The sequence below is a fragment of the Lampetra fluviatilis genome, chromosome 34, assembly GCF_964198595.1.
Source record: "Lampetra fluviatilis chromosome 34, kcLamFluv1.1, whole genome shotgun sequence".
Classification (NCBI taxonomy): domain Eukaryota; kingdom Metazoa; phylum Chordata; class Hyperoartia; order Petromyzontiformes; family Petromyzontidae; genus Lampetra; species Lampetra fluviatilis.
In genome coordinates, this window is record NC_136308.1 from 8,211,204 (window position 1) to 8,227,635 (window position 16,432).

The following is a 16,432-nucleotide window of genomic DNA, read 5'->3' on the forward strand; positions in this document are numbered from 1 at the left end:
TTGCTGTGAAGCTTTGCCATGGACAGGAAGTGTGATGAAAGTCTTGGAAAGAGATTAATCGCGTTGTCTTGTTGTTTACACTTTTCCCATTTTTGTTATCGGTGCCGTCTCGTGAGAGAAAGATAAACCCATTCGCAGAGCGCTGCATCGCCCTGTGTAGACAACAGCACGTGGAAGGTGATATCTCAGAACCGCGTCTGAGATCCCTTATTCACACGCAGAGGTGCTGCAATTCAGCACATATCACGATTGGAATAAGCACCACTGATTTGCATAAAATGTTGAATTGAGCACATGGTAATTATCAATGTTAATCAATTACAGACATTCTCCATAATTGCAGGAATAATGGTATTTGAATATGCTCGGGGTCAGATTGCTACATTGTGCAAAATGAAAAGACAGTTACGTCATCGTCATTATCATCATGGTGACTCGATGCTTCAACCCATTACAGCAGCAAGTTGAATCTAATGAAGTCTTTACCATCATCATCAACCATGATCAATACACTGCTGGATGAAGGCCTCCCCCAGGCCGCCACTACTTCTCAACATCCTGTGATGCAACAATTCACCTGGCACCACCTGCACACGATCTCATGTCATCGCTCCATCTCCCAAATGCCTTCCATTCCTTGGCTGCCAAAAAAAGTATTTAAAGTGTAGATCAATTTCTCGGTGATAATCAATGTTCAACATTGCAAATTTACATAATCAGCATCAACATAATCGTCACCAAAACAAAGTCTAATGTAGAAACCTGTTGACATGCGTGATGGTATATATAATACCCTGTGTATAGATAGAATTCATAATGGGAGGTTTACCTAAAAAAATTAACCCCTAAAAACAAAGTTTTTCACTATAAATCCTTTATATGCGTGGCGGCTAGAGTCCTCTCGTCCTCTGGCTTGAGATGGCTGCCACCTATGCGTCAGATGATTGTCTGCCACCATTAAGCAATTGGTAATTAAATATTTAATTTGTTTTCACTAAACAGTGTAAAATTTTGGATTTTTTTTTCACGAAAATTAATTGTCACACACAACGATTCTGTTTGGAAAATGTCAGCTCGATTGGATCACGGGAAGTGGGTTAAAAAACGAGCGAAAGATTTGCACGGTCCTAAGCAAGCAAGCGAACTTTATTTAAAGGATTTAAAAATATATTCGCCTGTGGAAGACGCGGGGATCGATCCCGCGACCTTTGGCATGGGAAGCGAGGGCGCTACCAACTGCGCTACTCCGCCACGGCCTGTGGAGGGGTTACGCTCTGGGCTCTTACACTCTGACGTTCAGCCAAAGCCATGAATGCGTTCTATTTGAATATATGTAAAATAAAAAAAAAATTCCTAAAAAGTGTAAAATTTTGGGAATTTTTTTTCACGAACAATAATTGTCTGGCACAACGAGTCTGTGTGGATAATGTCAGCTCGATTGGATCACGGGAAGTGGGTTAAAAAACGACCGAAAGATTTGCACGGTCCTAAGCAAGCAAGCAAGCACGCAAGCAAGCAAGCAAGCACGCGAACTTAATATAAGTATAACCCGTAAAAACAAAGTTTTTCACTATAAATCCTTTATATGCGTGACAGCGAACTTAATATAAAGGATTTAAAAATATATTCGCCTGTGGAGGACGCGGGGATCGATCCCGCGACCTTTGGCATGGGAAGCGAGGGCGCTACCAACTGCGCTACTCCGCCACGGCCTGTGGAGGGGTTACGCTCTGGGCTCTTATACTGTGAATGAGTTCTATTTGAATACATGTAAAATAATTTTTTTTTGCCTAAAAAGTGTAAAATTTTGGGAATTTTTTTTCACGAACAATAATTGTCTGGCACAACGAGTCTGTGTGGAAAATGTCAGCTCGATTGGATCACGGGAAGTGGGTTAAAAAACGACCGAAAGATTTGCACGGTCCTAAGCAAGCAAGCAAGCACGCAAGCAAGCAAGCAAGCACGCGAACTTAATATAAAGGGTTTAATAAATGATTTAACAAGTAAACCCGTAAAAACAAAGTTTTTCACTATAAATCCTTTATATGCGTGGCGGCTAGATTCTTCTCGTCCTCTGGCTTGAGATGGCTGCCACCTATGGGTCAGATGATTGTCTGCCAGTATTAAACAATTGGTAATTCAATATTTAATTTGTTTTCCCTAAACAGTGTACAATTTTGGAAAAAAAAAATCACGAAAATTAATTGTCACACACAACGAGTCTGTGTGGAAAATGTCAGCTCGATTGGATCACGGGAAGTGGGTTAAAAAACGACCGAAAGATTTGCACGGTCGTAAGCAAGCAAGCAAGCACGCAAGCAAGCAAGCAAGCGAACTTAATATAAAGGATTTAAAAATGGCGCTCGGCAGGACGTTCCATTCCCACTGATTATACAAAATCGCTGCATTCAGTCGTACAATAGCACAAAGCAATCGGCAACAGTCGCCACGAGTGACTCCCATATGGAATTCACGCGCACAGATGCAGCCTTCATTCAAAAAGGATTCCGTAGAGGTTCGAGAGTGGACGACCATGCATCCACCATTAAAGCCTCCACTTCTCCCATCGCTGCGATTGCAATTCCCGCACTGGACCAGGGACGCAAATTGTGTACCAGGTAAGCGAGCCGGGCGTACCTGTGTTCACTTGAGCGAGTGGAGAGTGTGCGGCGGCAGCGCTTGATGTCACCTACGCATGGATTCGTAGAATTGTACACAATGTATTGGGGGAATGCCGCAATGGTTAGCACACTGGACTGGCAATTCAGAGGTTGCTGTTTTGAATCATCTCCCGGGCGCGGTAGTAAATTATGTGAAGTATGTTTCTAACCCCCCCCTCCTCCAATCCGCCTATGTCCACGGAGCAGTATGTACGGGTGCACCGCAGTTATTTGATCGGAAGGTCGCGTGTGGTGGGGTGAAAGTGTGGGTACTTCAATCTCTTCCGAGAAGTCTGGCCAGGATGGAAGGGCAGGGCAACGTATCCTATAGAGTGGCGCTATAAGAACTCCCTCTTGTGGAGGAACTTCCGTCAGCAGTGGTGCAAGCAAGCAATTGCTGAGCTGCGCCTTTTCCACCTACGTGACATCCCTTACAAAACGAATGAATGTAACCGGTTGGAGACGCTGGCATTTCACGCCAAGGAAGCCCAGGTCCCCCCCACCCCCCCCAGTGAGTGTGGCCACCACCGTGTCAAGGCGTGTTCGTGTTGAAGGTGCAAACGAAGGCAATGCAGCCACGTACAATGTCAGGATTTTATATTGAAGAACATCACAGCTAGTATAATACATTCCAAAAAATTTGAAATAAAAAAACAAGGAATCTTAAATAACAGTTTAAACTACAGTACCGCTTGATATTTCATTCCCAAATACATGAAATAACCATGATACAAAATGTCTGATAAATATCACTAAATAAGCAATGCACTTAATTTACCATGAACGCAGTGCATTACGGAACACGGCTGCTCCCGCTACTGCTAAGACATATCCCGTTCCTGAAATCTGATTTTCTCCACCTTGGAATGATAGAATTTACAAGACTTATGAGGTACACTGGTGGGGAAAACTCAAAAATAACATCAGAACTAATTTGCCCGTGTGTTAACCGCAAAATAGCACGAGTGAGTTTATTTATTTTTCCTTGTGTTCAGTTTGGAGATTGAGTTCATTATAAGACCTAAACAACTCCCACAACAATCAATCTTTCAATTATACTTTGTAATGGTTTTGTTTAAACCATATGATCCTTATGGCGGTACCACGGGGTACCAAATAATACTAAATGGCCAAGGTAATTAAATATTTTATTTCTGGGACACTATTTTTTCCAGGGGTGTACTTAATTCCGCGACTGTGGTACCAATCAATCCAAAATCAGTGCCAATCCGCGATGTCGGAATGCAGCGAAGACAATGATTGCGCTGAAACCCTGAACGTTCGTACGCACCGTAGTGGTGCATTGTGTACACCATAGTAGTGGTGCATCGTGTACACCATAGTAGTGGTGCATCGTGTACACCATAGTGGTGGTGCATCGTGAGTACAGCTCGTCGAGATGAGTCGATTGCCGCATCGCCGACCATCAACAGACTACAAATGACTGCATCACGGACATTATGCGAGAGCCGGGGTACTATGAAATCCCGGGGGGTACCGCCATGAGGTTCATATGCCATTTTGCTCAGCAATATAGGTGCAGATCACATTGGGTTGCATCAATAGAACGAAATACGTAACACATAGGTAAATATCATGTGCTTTAACACTACGATATTCTACGATGATTCGTGCTTTCTTGTGTTGTATGTTTTAGAAACGTTGGCAAGGATGCAGTCCCAGAGGAAAGTGGGCATTGTCAATTCACTTAAGCGTGAAAAGTAATTTACAACTTTACATAATCAAAGCAAGCAAACATTACTTGACAACTTTCAGAAAAATGTAAACGTAGAAAAGTGTCCCTTCATTTAGTTTTCTTCCTCGATTTTCAAAACAAAATTGATGTCTTTATTTTACATGTTTCTTCCCCATTCGTATTTCTGTTCAGCAAAATACATTATCAAGAAAATGAAGACTTCTACAAGTGATTTTGTAATTAAAGCCATTATTTCAATGCATTACAGAAAATTGTGAAATAAGGGAGCGGTGGAGAATTTAAAAGAGGGTAGAATTCTGCAGTGAAATCCCAATACAATGCACGTACCTTTCGAAATAAACAGTGAGTACATATAAAACACGTTAATTGAACACAATGTTTAATTTACCATTTTGTACCCGTGATTCTTTATTTCAAATTCAAGGACCACATAAGCATTAGCAGTTCAGTGCAGTTTTAATTCTTGAAATTCTCCATAATTTCCCATCCTCATAAAAGTCCATTCCTCCCAGTGGCAAGCACTCCCAGTGAAATGAGGCCCCATACACTCCACACGTCAATTCCTGCTGAATTGTTGCGTCCTCTTCCCAACTTCATCCCTGCAAAACCAGGACAATAAATGAAAGAGGCAAAGCACATTCTCAATCAAATTACACAGCAGCAGAATTCTACATTTTTTTCGGACTATATTACAATTAACGTCCGAAGATGAAAGCTTATAAAGCGGACAATATCACCATAATCAACGTTTTTGGGTTAGATCGCGTTATTTATAAATGTGTCGTAACCCTCCACCACCCGACACGGCCAATCAGCAAAAAAGTGTCATGTTGACAAAAAGACAAATAGTTCACTACTTTAGCCCACCGGTGTGTTGAAGCGTGAAAACACAACATTAAAAAAAATTTGAGTACGACGTTTTGCTGGTAATTGCATCCAACATCATCGGGCAATTCGCCAGAATGGTGAGGCTCTGCGCTTGCTCCCGGTCTTTATAAATAACGCGAAATAAAACATAATAAAATAATTCTCACAACGTTTCGGCCACAACGCAAGCAGCCGTCTTCAGGTGGAGAACAGGTCTGTCGAGAGACGTCGTGAGAATTATTTTATTATGTTTAATTTTTATTATTTTATTATTTTCCTTCTACGTGACTTTACCGAAAGAACCAAGAAGATGAATCCCTGCAGTCACGAAAGCTTTAAATCGAAATTTAAGGGGAAGGTTGTTTATTTTGTTTATTTCAAAACACGCGCTTTAACGTGCTGTAGTTCAAAAGTAACGCTTTGCCTGTTCTGTCGGGTATCTTCATTTGTGAGCTCGAGGCTCCAAGGCCTCCGTCGCTCTGAGCCTGCACCTCGAATGAATACACTCCCCCATCTGGCAGCACCACCTCCACGCCAGTGCCATTGGTTATGATCTCTTTGTCAGTGCCTCTGTCCAGTGACACGTATGACACCTGTGTGATGAGAGAAAGGGAAACAAATGATACTGATTATTCACTGGGTCAGATCACGTGAGTGCAGTGCAATTGTGTGTCGTGCACCCTCATTGGAATTGCTCGAGAATGCGAGTGTGTCGAAGAGTAATTCACACACGTATAACAATTGGGCACGACCTTTTCGCTGGTAGTGACAACCAACTTCACCAGGCGATTGCCAGAATTGAAAATTCTGTCGTGGAAATGTCCTCTGATTCAGAATCATGTAATGTACAAAGTTTACCTATTTTATTGGATGATAGCAAAAAAGCACTTTGCTCACTTCTAAATGTGCAATGTAACAAACTACATTTCTTTTAAACAAAATAACTTTTATTTAGTAAGTGCCATAGCGTGACTTTGTGTATTTGCATGCATGACATTGGTGGAAGAAATGCAATTAACCTTTTAATTCATTAATAATGCATAATCCCCAAAGATGGCAGTTACAATTATCGAAGAAAAACACCTAATTTTCTAAAAGAAAAAAAAGGCGAACAATGCTTGCGACGTAAACATTTTATTTTCCTCGCTCCCAATGCACGAAGAAGGTGATGAAAGTATTTGCTTATGGGAACACAATTTGGTGCACTAACAGGAAGGACTATGTGGCAGTGTTCGCGATTGTTAATTACATATTTGAAACTTGTCAGATAAGATGCTTTAAAACTGTCAGCGTTTTCATTATTTTTATATCCAAACCCTCTGAGCATGGCCGAGCAAAATAAATTACTCAAACAAATAATAATTTGAATGCAATTTACCTTGTATCCAGTGACAGCGGATTCATTCTCCATGGCAATTACCGGGTCCCAGTGTAATGTAACCTTGGTGCCATCCTGCTTCAAGTCGATATTTTTTGGAGGTTTGCTAGGTGCTAACAAAAACAACAGATACACCGTTTAATGAATAGCTAGCGTCAGATGAGTGGTTAAAAAAAGAAAAACCGCAGATAGTCCGCACACAAGTTGAAGATATAAATCCAACCATCTCCAAAACTCCACATTGGAATTTATAATTCACGAAGCAGAAACATTTTCAAGACATTCTGACGATGCACTTGCACTGCGGTCACAACGAAGAAAGCGCCGCAGTGGTGCAAATCACACGGCCCGTCGCAAACATTTACAGAACAAATCCAGCACACCACAGGATGTACCCTCAATGCTTATAATCTCGATGATGACAGTGGAACTTTAATGATCAAAACCAAAATCCAGCCACGGAGCCTTGAGCAGTGAACGCTGGTTTGAAATTCAGCCTTCCTTCTTGCACAAGGAGGCTGGTGGATTTGCTCTCATTAAAAATAACGAAAAGGGCCCCACCTGCAACAGACCGATATGATAATTGTCATGTCTGCTGGCCAGAACACTTTATCAGCATTAGCCAACCAGAACATATGAGAAGCTCTGGCCAAGGGCATCAGTCCACGGCTCCAAACTTTTCCACTGTGAATTTCAATGCGATGCCACGTTCTTACACACATCACAAGGTTCTGCAATCATAGCGATTCTCGTGGCGATTTTTTTTTTTTAAACCAGCGCGGTTTGTCAACGGCCGTTGAAATAAACGCAACGTGTGATAACGCTCAGTAAAATGTTCACATGGCAAGCCAATCGTCCAAACAGGCGACCCATACCGACAGTTTCCATTCACATACTCTACTTAATTTCAGTGTTTTTACCGCACGGTATTCCCTTGCTATTAGCAAGGAATATGTTCCGGGGATGCTCGTAAATAGCAATAAAAAAAAATTACCTTAAACAAACATGGAAATAAGCTACTAAATTCATGAAAATTATCATAACGCACCTTTTTATCTCATCACTTTCTCTGTCATCACTTCACTCTCTCGTCACTTTTCCTCTCATCACTTTCTCTCATCACTTTATTTCTCTCTCTCTCTCTCCATGTAGTCAGTGGTGTTGAGTTTCAGATGCGATTCACAGAAAGCCAAAATAGCGGATATCAAAGTTCGCGAACAGCGAGGGAATACTGTACCATGTAAAAAAAAAAGCATCGCTTCCTTTGCTCGGCAACAATAGTGGACCCTCGAAATTTACTCACCCACCGGAAGATTGTTCGGAGGCTCAGTGAGGCTTCCCTGGGTCAAAATTGTTCTAAGAAATTATGTTGAGGGTGGCAACACTTACGAGGCTTCTTGGTGATGAGCTGGGCGATGTGACTGGGTGGTCCCGTGCCTCCGCTGTTGTATGCCTTCACCACCAGTTGGTAATCGGTGCTGCCTGTGAGACTTTGGAGCACCGCGCTAGATTCCAGGCCATCTGTCTGTGCACTCTCTGCCATCAGTTCTCCCTCAAACTTTTTCCAGTACACAATCTGAGGGACAGATGTCACAGCATCGTGCGTCAATTAAAAATGTGTTTTGCAACCCGTAGTTTCTGCAGTTGCCGCGATGTAATTTCAACTTTGTAATCTAAATTGAAAACTAATTTATCATTTAAATCTTGACCTAAAGCTTTTCGTGACGGCAAGAATTAGTATGCTTTGGGTCTTTCGGTAAACGTCACGTAGATGGTTCAAAGAAAATAACAAAAAAATAACAAAAAACTACGACGTTTCGATCACAACACAAGCGATCGTCATCAGGAGGAAAGAGGAGGAAAGCTGCTGTTGAAAACTCATTTATTTAGGACAGTTTTTGTGTTTGTGCATCTCCAATTAGCACATTTGGTTATGTACGGTCCAAAATAAGTTCAACGTACATACATACATACATAATCGTATTTCACATTTTCATTCTATTTTTTTTTTGTGTTTTGCAGTGCTTTTGGCCCAAATAAACATTACGTTGAATAACTTTAGACTACAGTTAGCTCAACATATTTAACGAATATAATTGCTCTGAAAAAGGTTTTAGAAAACATAAATGTAACGGGTAATAGCTATTTCATTGAACGTTGATAATTATTACCATGAACTTGAGTCATTGTTATTTCAGAAATATCTTGTCAACATTTTTACTATTTAGGTAAAATTTAATGAAAACCAACAAGCTCAATATTTTTGCAAAACAGGTGCTTTGATTGTCACGGATCTAGTATCAAAAAAATGATATATTGATGTATCACTTCAGCAATTTTGAGATGGGGCAGGTATTCACATTGAAGCAGTAGCAAGACGTTTTAAAAATATACGTAGACAGCCAGAAATCAAACTCGGGTTGCAAGGTTCACAGTGCAGTGTGCTAAGAATTACGCCACTGATCACCCAATGAAATGTGCATGTGTACATTCATGTACTCCGGGTGTGTCTATTCACTGCTGGATGCAGGCTGTGGAACATTGATATGTGACCATACTGCACGACGATGGTCAGTGTGGGTTGGAAAAAAATTAGCCCGTAAAAACAAAGTTTTTCACTATAAATGCTTTATATGCGTGGCATCGGTTTTATTTTATTATTCATTTCTGTTTTTCTTGAGTAAGAGTTTCATTTTTATCACATTGGTATTTTAAATTAAATATGAATTTTTCTTTTTTTCCTAAAAAGTGGAAAATTTTGGAAAAATTTTTCACGAAAATTAATTGTCACGCACAACGAGTCTGTGTGCAAAATGTCAGCTCGATTGGATCACGGGAAGTGGGTTAAAAAACGACCGAAAGATTTGCACGGTCGTAAGCGCGCAAGCAAGCAAGCGAACTTAATATAAAGGATTTAAAAACGGGAAAGTACAGATGGATTGTGTTGCACTGTCCCTCCCTTACACACTGCATGATAACACAGACAATGTGAGGAGCCTGCTATTACATGCTTTGCCAATCGCTATGACATGAATACGTGTTCTACTTAGTACTTTTGAAATGTATGCAAACAGTGGCATGAATTTGTAAACGCACGGCATCTTCCATGGGATTAATTGCGCGAAAGCTGAAGGGTTCACGAGTCGAGCTTTTGTCTTCACTTTTGTCACGTGATTAATCCATGACACCCGTGGATTACCAGAAGAATCGTTGTGTGATCGTGTTAATTGAATCAAAGTGGGGTGATAATGGAACATTGAGAGGGCGTCCGCTGCACAGCTTTGAGCCGTCCAAGCCAATGATTTAAACTAAAAATAGAAATAACGATTCTGATTGAGACGTAGTTGTCTTGTTGTTTGCGATAACGCTATTTTAATTATCGCGAAGAACCCTGCAGCATTCTTAGCACAAGCGTGGTACGCAACACAGAGAGTCTGGTTTAACGTATCTCAACCTAAACTTTAATTTACCTTCTTTAATAACAACTGTCGTTCCACAAGGCTTATAGTGACTCAGATGGCATAAATGTAGAGAGGATTTTTTTTTTTTACTGGAAACACTGAGGGTCAGAGTATCATCTTGGCGCGACAGCCGAAACTCAATGCCGTGGCGATTTGCTCCGTTGTAGTTGAACATTTGGCAAGATAAGAATTTTGCTCCTGGCGTTTTGTTCCATATTTTAGATAGGGCAAAGATGCATCCCTGCATTTCTTGCTCGTGTCTCTGCCGGCGATAGGGCCTCCAATAAAGCGAGCTCTAGACAGCTCCTCTAGATGGCATTTGGCCTCATCTTCATGCTGCCCAGACATATTTGAAGACGGGGAGCACCCACAATTTGCTCCACCACGCACGACTTTGCCGATAAGCTAACTGCGGCGTACCCATTCATACCGCTGGATGGACAGAGGCCTTGGCAATCAAGAAACGTTCACCTTGATTTCAACTGCTGTTTGTAGGTATTCTGTTGAACTTCTTTCGCACCGTACATAGCCAGCCGTGCTAATCGGAGGCATGGAGATCGGATCAAATTGAAACTACACCGGGAGATTGAATTGCCAGGACAGTCTGCTAACCCATTACATCATGCATGGCAGTGTCCCTCCATTTGCTTAATCGTTAAAGATTGTTGTTCAACAAAATTATCCACCAAACGCTTCAGTGAGAGGCATTTTAATTAACCTGCAATAAGTGAATAAACAATCGTTGAGGCCTTGCGAATCTGAACAAAACTATAGACGTTCAAATCGCCTTCGAGTGTTAGTCGTCGGGCAGTTCAAGAGCCAACATGCGGATGTGAGACACGGACGGTGGAGGGTCTCTCTTGGTCTGTCGGTTCCTGGTGGGAGCCACGCACCATGCAGGACCAAGGGCTACAAACGGGGCCACATCATCATCATCATCCACATCATCCACATCATCATCATCATCATCATCATCCACATCATCGTCATAACCACAGCCCTGATAATGGACAGACATCACCGTTGCTGGCAGGACACGAGGAGAGAGGAAGAGCGAATGGGGGTGGGGGGTGGGGGTACAAGAGAGTTTAAAACACGGGGCCTTACTTCGTAGCCAGTGATGCGCTCTGCGCTGGAGGTGAGAGGTGGAGCTCTCCAGGACACCTCTGCTTCTGCCGACGTCAGGCTCCTCGCAGTCACGTTGGACGGAGCAACTTTTGGTGCTGCAACCAGCGTGCATCAGAAGAGGGTGACTATACAAGATAGACACCAACTACTGTACGTGTATGTTCGATAAATGTGTTCGTGCATTGAAATATTAAAGGGTAAAAAAGCAAGTGGCCAGATTGGCAACTTGTGGCGCCTGAGATTTGAAACCCACGCAGTCAGACCTCTCGCTCATCCTGGGCCAATTGCTTAACCACTTCAGAGCCGAATGGCGTGCGGTGTTCTACGGCTCTCCGATGCGCTTGCACGCTCGTACCGCGTGTTGTTCGGAGCGACGTCCGATATTGGGAATCGTGAACAGCACGCGGCACAGCATCACATCGAAGAGTTCGTCATGATTTGCAAGTTTTTTTTGTTGTGGTCTCAGGTAACTCACCAGTTTTAATCATCGCTGTCCTTAAAGTTTATCGAACATGTGCAAGCTAGGCAACAATCATCATTTCCCAGTGAGTATTTTAATTATTACGATTCGGCGTCACGATCCCACTCAGGAATCGACCCCTTTTTGCCACTGCGAAGAACGCGTTGCCACTTGCGGATGCAGAAATCATCAAATCGATCATCGCACAGAGCCAGCGAAGGGACCGTTTCGCCAAACGTCGTGACCTCTTGTGCCAGCATTCACAAAACAACCGCTCACGCTGACGTGCCTGTCAGCATTCAGAGTGATTTGTTTGATCCACGCAGCACGTGGGCGACTACCGGGGGTGGCATCATTACTTAAACTTTAGAGCAGCGGTTCTTAACCTTTACTGCAGCCTCGCAGCCCTTTAATGTTAATAAATAGATAGGGTTGATGAAACAACGTATGACCGTGCTTAATTTGTGTTTTTTTGATGATTTACCTTCTAAATAAATCTTGCCATGTCTTGCACGCACAGAAAGGGCATCTCGCACTCCCAGCGGGTGCGTGCACCCCAGGTAAGGGACCACTGGTTTAAAGGGTGGCAGTCCACTTCGAAAGTCGACTGTCAGTCGCAGTGCACAATTTACTGGAGTTTGTGTCAATTATTAGATATATATGCATCTGTTTCGTCAATGAACGTGGTTTCGTTTCGCTCATGATAAAAAAAGTTGTTTGGTCTTGCGTTGGCATCACTATTTGTATTCTTACAAGATTCAATGCATGCATCGTTGGCGTCGGGTAAAAGTGCAGCCCTGCAATCACCGACTCGTAACCACTGCTGGCATGAGGGCTTCCGTTAGAGGCAGCTCAGGAGAGCCACTCAGGATCGTATCGTGGCCGACACGATCACACTGACCAGACGTCATGCAAGAGGTGGGAGTGACCCACACTTTACCGCACCACACGAAACGTGGCAATCGATTGAAGAGCATGAGAATCAACCGCAATTGATGAATCAAGGCCTTGTTGTTGTAGGCGCTTTTGCGTATATATGTGTACACCACCACCACCGCCGCACGTGACATTAAGCAAGTACACTGTTTTACATACATTTCAAATTGCCAACAAGGCACGGTTTAAATGAAAATCCACGTTAATAAATAAGAGAAAAAGGGAACATTTGTATGGACTTGCCGTTTTCTGCCGAATAAACGATGGTGTTGTTGCTGAAAGGTCCTTCCCCGTTGAAGTTGTACATCTTGATTTTCACTTCGAAGGGCGCGTAGGGAGCCAGATTGTCACTGCGGTAGACGTATCGGCGTGATTCCGCCTTTGGAATTGTCACTTGGCGCCAGGCTCTGGTGCCATTCTCCCGGAATGCCAGGATGTAGCCGAAATCCGGCCCATACTGGAACTGCGGCGCCACGGGCTGAGCAAAAAAGGAAAAGGAATTTCGAATTAAGCCATTGGTGTACTACACCATGCTGATGAGCTATGAGGACAACATCGGTACACAGCTGTCTATTGCTGTGTCACTGCTGCTGTCAGACTTGTCAAATCGGCTTAACTCTATTTTGTACGAATGTATGCTGAACTTCTTTCGCGCGCCGTACGTAGCCAACGATGCTGATCGGAGGTGCGGGGTAAGGACAACAAACTAAACACAGAGAACAGTCATACATAAATTAGTTTTCAATCTAGATTTAAAAATGCATAATATCGGAAGGAAAGAGCGTTCTAAATGGCTGCAGGAGCGCATTTTGATGGTGACTAAAGACAAGATGACCACACTGCACTTCCTCCGCAACTGCTGATGGTTTATTGTATTATTGTATACGCACAGAGGCTGTGCGTTTTTTTATCTTCTTCACCTGTTGTTTGCGTGTCGCTTAAAACGTAAAAGTTAAATTTCGATTTAAAGCTTTCGTGACTGCAGGGATTCATTTTTTTGGTTCTTTCGGTAAAGTCACGTAGAAGGGAAGTAATAAAATAATAAAAATAAAACATAATAAAATAATTCTCACGACGTTTCGGCCACAACGCAAGCAGCCGTCCTCAGGTGATGTTCATTCAGACGCTGTCTTTCCGACAGACCTGTTCTTCACCTGAGGACGGCTGCTTGCGTTGTGGCCGAAACGTCGCGAGAATTATTTTATTATGTTTTATTTTTATTATTTTATTACTTCCCTTCTACGTGACTTTACCGAAAGAACCAAGAATACGTAAAAGTTACTGGCGCATCGCTCTCGGCAGCCACGGAATTGCAGGCGCCGTGAAGCGCGCCGCGTGCCACACCGCCCGCCGCCATACCTGCCACGTGATGACGAGCTCATGCTGGTGGCCACCTCCTCCTCCAAGCCGCTCCGGTGCCAATTCTGGACCTGCAGCGATGATGATCATAATAATAATGCAGTAATGGTGACAATATGTACAATAAAAGTACAAATATCAGTGTCAACCAACTGTTCAGGATGTCAACAAAAACGCAGCACGTTGTTTAAAGACCTGGCCCTGAAATTTAAATAAATGAGCATAACATAATGTCGTTGAATTTCGATTTAAAGCTTTCATGACTGCAGGGATTCATCTTCTTGGTTCTTTCGGTAAAGTCACGTAGAAGGGAAATAATAAAATAATAAAAAGAAAACATAGTAAAATACAATTCTCACGACGTTTCGGCCACAACGCAAGCAGCCGTCCTCAGGTGTCTTTCCGACAGACCTGTTCTTCACCTGAGGACGGCTGCTTGCGTTGTGGCCGAAACGTCGTGAGAATTGTATTTTATTATGTTTTATTTTTAATATTTCCCTTCTACGTGACTTTACCGAAAGAACCAAGAAGATAATGTCGTTGTATAATAGATTACTTTATATATTTTTGATTACACTGCATTAAAAGTGGGAAAATATTTTGAAATATATTTTCAATAATATATTTTTCTGACAATGGCCCTTCTTTCTTTTTAAAATTGTCCAAAACATCATCTGTTATATATTTTAGATTTTATGGCTACACTGTGTTCAGTTATTGTAATTTGTGCCTGTGGACCACTGCCAATGCATTATCGCGACAACAAAGCACAAAATGCTAGAGGGTGATAAGATGTGAATGTTCCGTCAAAAAGCAAATTTCAAGGCTTCAAAATATATGCATACTTAAAGCTATTGTTTGCAAAAAAACAAGATTTCTGTTAGGTTCCCGATTTAATTTTTTCATAATTAAAACAATTTACCACTATTAAAGCGCCAATGTTGATAATAAAATCTCTTCAGAGTGAAGCGCAGCAAATGTTATCTGTGGCTCTATGTCACGTCAGCGCTCGGTGCAACCCGCAGTTATCGGTGGCAAGGAGAAGTCTCTAGACAGCGGGGTTTTGCATCTCATTAAACTTTAGAAAATTAAACAGCGAGCACCGGTGGAGATGCACACACACACAACACACACAAAAGGCACGTGTGGGTGAAGGGGGCATAATCCAAATCCCATCCCTTCCCCATGCACTGCCTGTGGCTTTCTCTATGTGAACGCGGAAGAACGGGGATCGATGCGCTGAATCTCTGAGTGTCTTGTACGAGCGGAACGGATCGAATTTCGGACCGCTCGAATGTACCGCTTATCTCAAAAGTGCCTGAAATTGGCCATGGTAAACACCAATAGATGCCGAATTTTGCCCACGGAAAATGAACAAATTCCCCCAACGTGCATCTTTCCTGCTCCGTAATCTCTGGAGACACCTCTGCACCAAAGGCGAAATACCACTTGGCTTAGCTTAGACTGGATATGTGCATGACATTTGCTTAACAAAGTCGAGCACAAACAAATAAAAGCTCCGACTCGTGGCAGTGCATTTAAAAGTGACAACATTTGCCCACATTGTCGCAATTATTTGCATGCCAAAATTAAAAGCAGGCGACGCTGTTTGAAAAGAGCCTGAATGTCGAAATTGGTCCGAAACGTGCTTGCTTAAACAAATGCCGTGTAATAATGTTGGTCTGGAAAGCAAACGTGCCGATGAATGAACATGTATTTTTTTTGGTAGAGACAGAATGGAGTTGCGTTTATATTTTGGCTGAACAACACCACGAAGCAATGCACGCATACCAAATTAAAATATGTGACAGCGGTGCTCATAATATCCTAGTGTCCATACCAGCTGATAGGGTCTTAATCATTCTTGATGGGCGACTGGCTTCACTTTCCCCCAAAGCGTTGATGGCGAGTACTGTGAATTCGTAGTCCATCCATGGTGTGAGACCAACGACCGTGGCCTGTTCAGAATCTCCAGAAATTATATCTGGAGCTGTCAAAAAAAAAAAACACGCGTTTAACTCCAAAAAGCACTTGTTAAAAAAACAAAAACCAGGATGCAAACCTACAAACGCACAGCTGGTCTGCTGCGAATAAATTATCCATAGCAGTAGCCTCGCACATGTATATATATATATTTCACGGACGAGTTTTTACGGTCATCGTTTTCCAGAATCGCCTTGTAAAAATATATATATATGCCCCATTTCCACCGCGCATCAAAGCTAACACTTAAACAAAACCGACGTGTAAAATGTGTCAAGCCAGTGTAACTTACACAACGGTTGCCATTGCCACAGACAGTATTTTACTTTGAGGGCCTTTCATACCTTTATACACTACGTAGTCTCCATTGCAATTGTGACATCGTGTTGATATGCACACACAGACGCAGGCCTCTGCTATAAAAGTGGCATTAATATGCACACACATTGTGTCACAAGTAGGAGTGGCATGACACCAGTGCTG

General features: G+C 42.5%; 1 protein-coding gene across 2 annotated transcripts in view; it reads right to left on the reverse strand.

Moving 5' to 3' along the window:
- Window positions 1-3,246: 3,246 nt before the first annotated feature.
- LOC144944349 (contactin-4-like) overlaps window positions 3,247-16,432 on the reverse strand; it is a 111,697-nt gene continuing 98,511 nt past the window's right edge. For both annotated transcript variants that reach the window (XM_078872448.1, XM_078872447.1), the window contains exons 16-23: window positions 15,807-15,956; window positions 13,967-14,037; window positions 12,851-13,085; window positions 11,191-11,306; window positions 8,012-8,198; window positions 6,623-6,735; window positions 5,669-5,837; window positions 3,247-4,976 (exon numbers count right to left, since the gene is read on the reverse strand). In XM_078872448.1, coding sequence (XP_078728574.1) covers window positions 4,867-4,976; window positions 5,669-5,837; window positions 6,623-6,735; window positions 8,012-8,198; window positions 11,191-11,306; window positions 12,851-13,085; window positions 13,967-14,037; window positions 15,807-15,956 — 1,151 coding nt within the window. In that variant the 3' untranslated portion in view covers window positions 3,247-4,866. The remainder of the gene's footprint in view (window positions 4,977-5,668; window positions 5,838-6,622; window positions 6,736-8,011; window positions 8,199-11,190; window positions 11,307-12,850; window positions 13,086-13,966; window positions 14,038-15,806; window positions 15,957-16,432) is intronic.